Raw genomic sequence first — 11,261 nt, forward strand, 5'->3', positions numbered from 1 at the left:
ATGGGCATAAAACAGACATAAAACACTCTTGATCCACAAACCCATCAGCCAGCATTTTAATGGAGTGGGCCATTCTGTTAATGACTTAAAAGTTTGAGTCTTATTGAAGAGGACTTTTCACAACATTCTTGAAAGAGAGGCTGCTGAAATCTCTTTTATATTTAAATTCGACACATTAACATGCCGTTTGAACCACGATGGGAATTTTCTGGGGCATTATAGGGGCTCATTTGCATACTTGGTTTAATCTAATTCTTGACTGTCTCCCCCCCGGCTCCTCTACTCTCTGATTTGCTCACCTTGATCATTTTTTTTTCCTGATTTGTCCACCTTGATTACTTTGTTTGGTTCTCTGTGCCTTAAATATTGAGTCTGTTCTGGTATGGCTTATGGTCTGAAGAAATGAGTCTGTCCCATGAAAGCTCACCTAACAAATTATTTTGTCAAAGTGCTACTTGACTGTTTTTTTGTTTTGATAGTATATAGACAAGCACAACTTTCTCTCTGTTACTAAAAGTTTAAAATGTTGAACCATTGAATTACAATTCCCAATACCCAATATTCCTTTAAGGAATATCTTGCATGGGAAAATGAGTAGTGGGATTAACTGAGGAATTTAATTAATTATTAAATGAATAATTAAATGAGGGATGGTGTTAACCATGACTAGCTCACATACTTCTACCATTAGCTGCCAAGTGTTTGAAAAAGCATTAATTCATGTTGGCATATTAGAACACCATTCATTTCCCCTGGGCCATGTCTACATACCAACTTGCAAGGATTTAAGAAAGGGCATGTCCAGACTACCACGTTTTGTTGCCAATACTGTAAGAACATATACGCAATAACACAACTTTTGATGTGAAAAATGCCCAGTTTTGGCCACAAAAATCTTCCACCAGTATGAAGGACGTTTTTCTTTCTCCCTCCACTTACTGTCAACAAACATGTAGTGTAGACATAAGGAGTCTTTTTTTTTTTCCTATTTATTGCCCTCCAGGAAGATTTCCACTATCTTCATGCAGCTGCTCTAGTCTGGCCCTGCAGCTAGGTAAATAGCAATCCGCTGTTCCCTGTACAATACCTGGGAACTTTAAATTCAATTTCCTGCTGGCTGGCTCAGCAGGGAGTGATCTCACAGTCTCTTCCCATCTGATCGGGGTGGGTGTTGCACCAAATGCTCTCCAGGTTGGACCACAATGGAGAGGTTGGATCTGATCAATGTACAGGGAAAAGAGTCTGTGCAGTCCCACCTGTGAGTGATCTGTTGGAACTGAGACACGTGGGCTAATTTTACAAAGCCTGTGTGAAAAGGGCTATGAGGACATGCTGCAATACAGGGAGAAGAGAAAGGCGATGAGGCAATAATACTGTAAGGCAAGGGTGAACAGGCTCATGTACAAGCACCTGCAGCACCACTGAGTAGTGTCCCTTCTTGTTGATGTACTATGTGGCAACGTGTCCTGGAGCACAAATTGGAAGAGGCATGCCATCTATTGCTCCTCTCCCCCCACAGTCAGGAAAGCCCATCTCTGCAGAGTCTCCACCATACCATGCACGTTTCTCACCCTTGCAGTAGTACAGCCCCAACAGTAGGCTTCCCCACGCCACATTTATTTGCACCTGACTGGCAGTAATCAGGATCTATCTAGCTAGAGACATAAAAGATAACAAGAAAGCATTTTATAAATGTATTAGAAGTAAGAGGACCACCAAGGACAGGGCAGGACAGTTAAACAATGAAGAGAGAAAAACTGTAAAAGTGGAAATGGCAGAGGTGCACAATGACTGTTTCATTTTTCACTAAGAATGTTGGATTGCTTTCAAGTACCTAAAAAGTTGTTTCAAGGAGGAGGGAGAAAAGTTCTCTTTAACCTCTGATGATAGGACAAAAAGCAATCGGCTCAAATTGCAGCAAAGGAAGTTTAGGATGTACATCAGGAAAAGCTTTCTAACTGTCAGGGTGGTTATGAACCAAAACAAAGTTGCCTAGGGAAGCTGTGAAATTTCCATTATTGGAGATTTTTAAGATAAGGTTAGATGAACCCTTGTGAGGGATAGTCTAGACAGATGGTACATGGGCCTGCCATGAGTGCAGGGTTCTAGACTTGATGACTTCTCCAGATGCCTTCCAGTTCTATGATTCTATGACCAGCTTCCACACAGCAATCGCACAGGATTCTCTACTGTGATAGCATCTCTCATTCTGGTATCACTGTGCAGCAGTTCTGGGGCCAGCTCAGCACAGAGCTCTAGGAAAGTTGCCCTATGCATCCTAAAGTTCTGTAGCCACTGCTCTTCTTGCCACAGATGCATGATGTGATCCCACCAATCAGTACTGGTTTCTCTTGCCCAAAATCAACAGACAACCCTGTACAGCTACACTGAGACCCAAATACGGCAAAATTACTGCTGTACATTTCATACAGAACGGCAGCCACCTGCACATCTTCTCTGTGAGTAACTTCAAGAGTAACTGTGCTGCCATGTGTGATGTCCTCACTTCACTTACAGCACAGGAGAAAAGTGCAGAACTCATTCTTTCTCGCTGCACATATACAGCAAAGAAAGGCCTTTGGAAAACTGCCACAAAAGGACACTGAACCCCTGGCAGCACAAAGCGGTGCCTGGCAGAATGGTCTGCATTGCCCTCAGAAAAGCTGCACTCTGTTCATTTTCCCACAACACAGTGACAGAAGGTGTCACCATGCACTGTGGGATACACACCCATGGTGCATTGCTCATATTGCCAATGAGGGAGCTACAAATGTGGGCAGGATCCATTGACAGAAGAAGCACATCTGAAGACACTTGCTGGCATTTCTTTTGTTGACTTCTATGTGTCACCATTAGTTTTGGTGGCAAATCTTTGTAGTGCATCCTAAACATTATCCTAAAAATGTGTGTTTAAATTGATTTAGTCAAACCACTGAAAGGCTCTGAATAGAAACACTTATTTGTATAAAATCATTTATGTTTGACTTGCATCTGTACATTTAGCCATGCAAACTAAACAGATAAGCCAGATTTTTAAAAAGAAATCATATTAAGGGCTAAAAAACATCAAATTAAGAGTCCACATATGCTTTTGCACCAGTTTAATTAAACTGGCTTAAATATATCTTTAGCTCAATTACAGCAAGCTTGAATACACAGCAGATCCTAATTAGAATGATATGAGTGTGGAAAGTGGAACTCTGACACCATACCTGTGAGCTAAGACTATTTTACTATCCAATAATATACAATTTGGCTACATTTCATTTTGTTTAATTTTTTTTTTGGCCAATAGAGATTTGAGACTCATGTATCAACATAACTTCATCACCGTAAATATTTACGCAAAACATTAAGTGCCTTGCAGAGGATCCCAGACTGAAGAACAAAGGAAGTTCCTATACAAGGAAAACCATTAGTAACACTAATGATTCCTTGGGCTTGTATGAACTGAGATGGAAATAAAAATATTAAAAATGGGATATAATGTTATCTGGAAAGTAAAAAAATTAAAGCTCATTTCATGTTGTTTTAGATACAACTTTAAAAACTTATAAAACACAAAAGAAAAGTCAGCAAATAGGAACCTTTAACATCAATTAATCCAATAAACCAAAGATGAGCTTTTTTTAAATGTTAGTGATGAAATTATCTTTAGTGTTACAAGAAATAATTACCTCTGAGTCAGTTAAAGTTTTGACAAGCTCTGTGTTCAACAGATACCACTAACAGCAAAACAACCCATCAGCCTGTTCTTTTTCCATATAATATACTGTACCAAAAGCTCTCCTTTTCAGGATAAAAAGTAATACCTGGGGAGGCGGGGAAATCTTGTGTTTTGTTTTGGTCATCAAGAAGGCAAACATGAACATTAATTTTCCGTCCAGCAGTGTGCCATCAACTGTAGTTGGTTTACTGGCCCAGAATTTAAGAAAGTTTTTACAATAGTTGCAAAAGTCTAGAAGGGCAGGATGACCCACATACAGTACATTTTTGACAACATTAGTAAGGACTCTCCACTTATCTGCTGGTCACTGCTTTCCCACCTCCACATCCCCAATCACTTTGGACATTGCAGCACCAGCTAAGTTAATCAGTTATTAGCCTCTCCCAATGATTACTTGGGACATTGATTTCTCGGTCCTCCAGCACAAAAGGGTTTACTGACTGGTATGCAAAAACTTTTTACTGTTTATTTGGCAAATGCCTTTCTCCCACTACCCTTCTCAAAACAAAGTTGAAAAGAGCATTCAACATTCTTAGCATTTAAACAGGTCAATTGCACAATGCTCTTTTTATTCTAAATATTGGGAGCATCCAGTACATAACTACTGAATTTTTAAAACTTTCCTGTACCATATTGTTAATAAAAGGCAACTATACACAATACAACTATAAATTTAAGAATATCAATGTTAAAGTTAAACTAAACATTCCTTTATCTTTCAGCTTGTCTGTTTATGTTCATGGTTTGCTACTTTACCATTTAAGTAGTTTTCTATTCCTCAAATCCATCTGTCCTAGACAGGACCTGAATTTCTTTTTAAAATTGAGTACACAGCTTTACAGGCCTTCTTTATATCCCATATAGAATCTAAAAAAGGCACCAATCCTGTTTCCACCCCTCCTCCTACCCATTTGTAGATTACCTTTAAGAGAATTGTCCAAATTCGTACCATAAAGCAGTGCTTCCCAAACTTTAAACAATCACATACCCCTTTCAGGACTTCAGCCTTATCAGCATACCCCTCTCCCAGTGCCAACCCAGCAGTCACCTCCTGATTTTTAGTAATTTATTGTTTGCCACACGCCCTTTGAAATCCTTTCGTGTACCATTCCACCCTTTGAGAAACACTGCCATAAAGTGTCTGACAATTTGATTCTATATCTTCTCTGCCCAGTTAACTTCCCCAACCTTTAAAACATACTCTCATTTCTCTACCCTCTGTACTGTAAGAGTAGTTCATATTCCTTTGGCTTTTTCTTGAAGAGCAATTTTTATCCAATTAAGTCTGACTACACGATAGTATATATTGAGTTGCACTCCCCAAAGCAATTTTCCTTTTAACTTTTATAACTTCAGTAGCACACCAGACATTTAACTATAATATATACCATTAATATTCATTCATGTTTATCTACATGTTATCTAGGAAGCCATCAAAATTTGCAATGGGTGGCTACTGAATAAACTAATTTAGATTGTCTCTTTTCTTTTGTAATCACCGTCACTACTAATCAAAAATACTGTTTATGCAAAACTATTAAAACACTTCAATAGTGACAGAGAGAGAGCCGTGTTAGTCTGTATTCCACCAAAACAAAACTACAGTCGTGTAGCCCTTTAAAGGCTAACAAAATAATTTATAAAGTGATGAGCTTTCGTGGGACAGACCTACTTCTTCAGATCATAGCCTTACCAGAACAGACTCAATATATAAAGCACAGAGGTCCAAAAATTGTTATCAAGATTGACAAACAGAAAAATTGTTATCAAAGTTGGCAAATTAAAACACTTAGGATGTTCACAAATTAACACTATCCAGCCATTATTACTTGGCTGATGCTTTTCTCTACTTTAGCTGAAGGGGGAACAAATAACAGCAGAGAATAATTAATTCAGCATTTTATATTTGTAGTGTTTTTTAGTAAGAAAGGTAAGATCTGCCTCATCTCATCTATAACACCACATACAATGCGCAACTGCCATTTGCTTGTTCCTTGCATGCAAGATGAAAGGTTTTATAGAAGATATCTAGTTCCCCACACTCTCTCATGGAAAATTAATTCATTACAAAATCTTTATGACATGTTTTAGGTACAACACTCCAAGGAGCCATTCATCTTATTTTAGGATATTTTTCTTCCTAGACATACAGAAAAATGCTTTAAGTGTAATACTCAAGAACAAGCCAAATATTTTGCTCACAATAAAAACAAGCATTGTGCTACTCTGTTTCAAATCAACAAGGCGTATATAGATAAAATTAACTGATCTGCCAACAGTGTTTAATGTACGCACATCAGGCACTTCATGCTCTGATAACTCAATTTCTTTTATGCAACATTAAAAAAAACAGAAAACCATTTACGTATGAAGCACTTAGACCCTTGCTTCTTAAGAAAAGTACTAAATAAGGACCCACATAATACTTTTATTTGGAAGCTGGATAATGGAATATGAATTTTAAGATATTTACTTGAATAAAGTCTGGAGAAATCTACTAACACCCTCAAAATCAGAGCTTTTTATTTTATACAACACCCCACACTGTAAATTAAGCAGAACAAACTCTGAGGCACCAGCAGCAGGTAAATATTAGTTTAGAAAGTAAGTGAAGTTTGCAGCAATACAAGGTTATTAGCTGAATATATTAAGGTTAGAATCTGAAGTTAGACCTATGTCTATTAAGAGCAAAAGTACTTGTATTAGTATTGTTATTAAACTGCACTTTCTAATCTTATGTTATCTAAGATCATCGGCTTTGGAAAAGTACTTAGATTTTCTTTAGCACCTCCGATCCCCACAGAGAAGGGTGGAATATATTATATATGATGCAACTGAACATGAAACAACTAGTACCATGTACTACGCCAAGGGCTAAAGGTCTGTACTAGGCATTTATCTACACTGGGCTTTTTAAACCAAATTAATTTTTGTTCCAGACACAGTTTGACTGGCTGTTGTATCTGAGAAAAATTGTTTAGCATTTTCAAAAAAACAAATTTAAAAAAAACTTACATCTCTATTCTATATTCTGTATTCAAACATGACTCAGAAGGCAGTGCAGTTCAGAGGTGATCTTTATCAGACACATGCAGGGCATGGCTGAATTTGTGCTCTATACAAATTAACTGCCACTCCTTGAAGAATAAAAACGATCCAGCAGTCACGTAGCACTTTAAAGATTACCAAAATAACTTATTAGGTGATGCGCTTTGGTGGAGCAGACACTTCTTCAGATCTGGAAATATAGCATTTTCATTACAGTGCATCCTTGGTGGATGGCTACCTCCTTCCAACTCAACAAGAAAAATATGGAACTGGTCATAATTAAGCATAATAGTATTAAGGGTACAAGTATAAAAGTCTGACAAAAGCTTTTAATAACCAAAGTTATAAGTTTATGCTGACAGTAGGTTATTATTACTGAGAAGACAGAATCCTAACCAAGGCAAGGCAGTAGTAATACAAACTTCAATCATGTTGCCTGAAGGAAGATGAAGGCAATGTTTTCCCATCTGTCCAATGCATAGGGTTAGAAACAGCACATTTGGGTTTAGAAGGGCAGCAGCTGTTGTCCTTGTGTGTTCCCTGAGCGCCTCCTCTCTGTCAGACCTTTTCCAAAAAGATACCTTCACTACTTGACATGTGAAAGCAGCTGAAGGAAATCCAAAGCCTTCATGCACAGTAACAAACATACAAACACAAACACACACACACACACACACACACACAAACTCTTTGACCGGTGAGAATTTTTTCTTTAAATGAAATGTTAACATGTATCTTTTCTCAAACTCCTCCAAAAAGCTTCTCCCACAACTATACACAAACCTGATATAGATAACAGAAGCTAGAGTGTCACGAATTCCTTCTAAATTTCCTTAACACTCTGAAAAATAACCCACAGTTATAAGAACTGGCTCTCTTTGTGTGCAACACCAACAGCCAAAGGGCAGATCTGTATTCCTAGATTTAAAAAAAAAAAAAAAAAAAAAAAAAAGAGAGCTGAATTAAGATTTAGCTAAAACTACTGTTTTGGGTAAAGATGCATCTCATCAAGTAATAATACAGGACACAGAAAACAACATAAAAATACCTTTCTTGGCTGCAAAGCCAAAGATTTAACACCAGCAAATAGAAAATTTCAGTGGCAACATAATTTCCCTGGCTCTTCCGTCAAAAAGAGAAACAAGGATTAAAAGAAGAAATGCAAGAAATGAAGAAAAGCTCCATGGATTTCTCTTGCCTTGACCAAGGGGGTAGTTACTGAGGGAGATTAACCTTCCTATGTACGAACCCTTAGGGTTGCTAAGATTCATTCTTTTTTAAGAAGTTTATTCTGTATAGTATTCCCCTAAACTAACCCTCTCCCTCAGGGTTGCTGTTGCTGAGCCTAGTCCTCTACAGGATGAAAACAAAAAAAAGCAGTGCTACCTGACTGCTTTTTTTGTTTTGATAGTATATAGACTAGCACGGTTTTCTCTCTGTTATTACTCTACAGGATGGGAAGCCCACTCCATTCCACAGCTCACACCATTCCCTAATAAAAGATTATCCAGGCAGTCTGTATGCATTATCCCACAAGGCAAACCTCCCGGAGTACTGACTAAACAATTCCCAGGTGTAAAGCCTGACAATGCATGGACTCTCCCTGCTTCCTCCATGAGCTCTGATACTGGGGGTCAGCAGACGCATAATTAGCCCCGTCCCTGAGACTAGAAACTTTCTGCTGGGAAAAAAAAAAGAAAAAACACCACAGGTACATAGCCCAAAAGAACTCTCAGAATTGATGACTCATCCATCCATCCATCCTGCTTTATGAGTATTAGTCACACCACAAACTTGCCTCTCCTCCGTGCCCATCAAATATCCCGAATATAGAAGGGTGGGTCCTGTTGACAAGGTCCGTGATCACTTCAAACCGGTCCTCCATGTGGTCTCTCCGTCCTTGGATGGAGTACACAGCCACATTGTGGTTCTTGAACTCCCAGGTCTTGGAGAATTCAGCATCCAGCACATCCAGCCCCCCAAACCTGTCATTCTGCATGATCTCAGCCACCTTGCCCTTCACCATTTTCACAGCATCCCTGCTGGACTTGACGATAGTTTTCACCTCATCAGTGTGGAAGAAGTAACTCCAAAGGGCCAGGCTGATGCACAGCAGGAACAAGGTCTCTGGTCTTAGCAAGAAATAACGCATGATCCGGCCCAGCAGAGACAGCAAAGTCATTGTATCCTCTATCATTTATTATACAGGCAGTGTATCTCCCACACCATGCACCACGCACCCCGATGGCTGGGATGGGTCTAAGAGACGGCAGCAAATCAGTGGATGCTCTGCTAATACAAGCCTGGCGAGGGCAGGACGAGGCTGCAGCCTCTTGCTGCTGCTTCAAGTGGTCTCGCTCACACACGGCTGGGATGGGTCTGAAGCAAGGCAGCACGGATGACTGCACGCTGGTGCTACAAAGTAACCCAACCATTAGCCACCGCCTCCTACTGCTGCTGCTGCTTCAGCCAGCTCCCTCAGAAAGAGACCTGACGGGAGACGCTCGGTTAGGGCCACAAACCTAACCACGGCCGGGTTATTCTGATGCTACAGTGGGGAGGACGCAACCCGGGAGCCGGCAGAGCCCTAACGGAAGGGAACAATGGACATACACCTCCGCTACTGCCGAGCCAAGGGAAGATCCTCCGGCGGCCGCGGCTTCAGCGGTCCAGCAGCGGGACCGCTGCAGCCGGCTTTGCTGCACAGCTGCAAACCGACCCGCGCTCTACTAGAGCAAACCCAGCAAGGGCAGCCCGGGCCCCCGCCAGGCTCGGACAGCAGCGCACCAGGCAAAGCCAGCAGCGGCGGGGCGCCGGCTCGACCCCTCCTCTGCCTGCTGCCCCGCGGGGACGGGCTCCGCTGAGGCTGCGCGCCCAAGGGCAGGCAGAGCTCCCGGCTTCCCGCCTGGCGCTGCAGGGCTCGGGAGCGCCAGGGGCAGGACCGCCCCAGCCCGGGGTACCGGCTCCCTCAGGCCTCGGCCGCGCCTGCGGGCCCCGCTGGGGCACACTCCGGTCCCGTCTCCCGCTGCGGTCCGATGGCAGCAGCAATACCACCAGCAGGGCCGCGCGCAGGTACCTGCCTCTCGTGCGGCCCTGCGCCTGTGTCCCTCCCCCAGCCGGGGCGGGGCTCGGCCGCTCCTCCTCTCCTCAGCCCCAGGGGGAACAGCCGCCTACAAGCCCCAGCAGCCCGTGCACTTCCACCGAGCTTGTGATTGGCCGGAACCAGCCCAAAGGCTGCTGGGGCCTGTAGTCTGAGGCGCGACCTGGGCGAGGACTTAAAATGCCTGGTTAGGCCTAGCAGCCGCAGGCTGGGCCTTGAGCAGGATCATGCGGCTCACCTTGGGCTGGGCACACAACGAGGGGCTGGAGAGATTTCACCATCGGTTCCCAGCACAGTCAGATGGAAATCGAGACTTTTTGCATTTTCTGTTGTGAAAATGGAGAGAGACAGACACACCCACAGGCCAGCCAGGGCTTCTGGCACGTCACTCCTGCAGGAGAGGTTTCCCCTCCGCTGCTTGGTCCAGACACACACACACCTGGCAGGAATGGGGTGGGCTGGTCATAGACTCCTAGGGCTGGAAGGGACTTCAGGAGGTCATTGAGTCCATCTCACTGTCTAAATCTGGACTTTGTCAAGCTGGAACTTAAAAACCTCTAGGGATGGACATTCCACCACCTCTCTAGGTAATGCATACCAGTGCTACATCCCCCTCTTCGTGAAATAACCCATGGAGAAGGAAATCTGACACCCTTCGCCTGCTCCTGCAGCTGATTTGTCAGTTTCATTTTTTCGCCTATCTCTGTTAAACAGTTGTCGTGCCAGTTCATTTTCAGCACTATTTCCATATCTGAAGTATGTCTGCCCCACGAAAGCTCATCACCAAATAAATTATTGTGTTTGTCTTTAAAGTGCTACAAGACTGCTTTTTGTTTTGTTTTGTTTAATAACATTAGAAATGTCCTGGTTAACACAAGATAGATTTTAGGCAAATGACGTCAACACATACTACAAGACACTGATAAAGTCATTTATTTAACAATTCTTATTCATCTCTTTCTGATCAAAAGTTTCAGCCTAGAGCTAGTGGATGAAATTTAATCAAAACTGTGAAACGTGTTGATTTCAACTTGTTGAAGTCTTCTAATGAAAACAGGTTGGGTTGAAAAATTCCCAGCCAGCCCCCTCTGCAACTCCTTCATCTGATCGAATGAGGTGTCAGGCCTGGCAGGAGGCTTTGCAAAGGTCATTTAGCTAAGGCTGCATTCCCCATCTTTCCAGGGCCCCACACTTTGTCTTTGTTTTGGAGGACTTACTCCATTGTCATCCATACTTTCATTGCCTCCAAAACTGATGTTGCTTCAGTTTTGCAATTGAAAACTCTTTACATGAGAAGTAAGGAATCAAATTAGGATTATATAAAAATTATTATTATGAGAAGGAACATTTTGAATATCTTCATTAAAATTTTCAGGGTGGGGGCCT

At 41.9% G+C, this 11,261-nt stretch overlaps 1 protein-coding gene across 3 annotated transcripts in view; it reads right to left on the reverse strand.

The window, feature by feature from the left end:
• Positions 1 to 10,281, reverse strand: part of PPM1L (protein phosphatase, Mg2+/Mn2+ dependent 1L) — a 144,423-nt gene extending 134,142 nt beyond the window's left edge. For all 3 annotated transcript variants that reach the window (XR_012646901.1, XR_012646900.1, XM_075004728.1), the window contains exon 1: positions 8,574 to 10,281. Coding sequence is in view for 1 of the 3 variants with exons in the window: in XM_075004728.1 (XP_074860829.1) it covers positions 8,574 to 8,972 (399 nt within the window). In the remaining 2 variants the exon portion in view is untranslated. The remainder of the gene's footprint in view (positions 1 to 8,573) is intronic.
• Positions 10,282 to 11,261: the final 980 nt, after the last annotated feature.

This window comes from Carettochelys insculpta, chromosome 10 (assembly GCF_033958435.1).
Source record: "Carettochelys insculpta isolate YL-2023 chromosome 10, ASM3395843v1, whole genome shotgun sequence".
NCBI classification, from domain to species: domain Eukaryota; kingdom Metazoa; phylum Chordata; order Testudines; family Carettochelyidae; genus Carettochelys; species Carettochelys insculpta.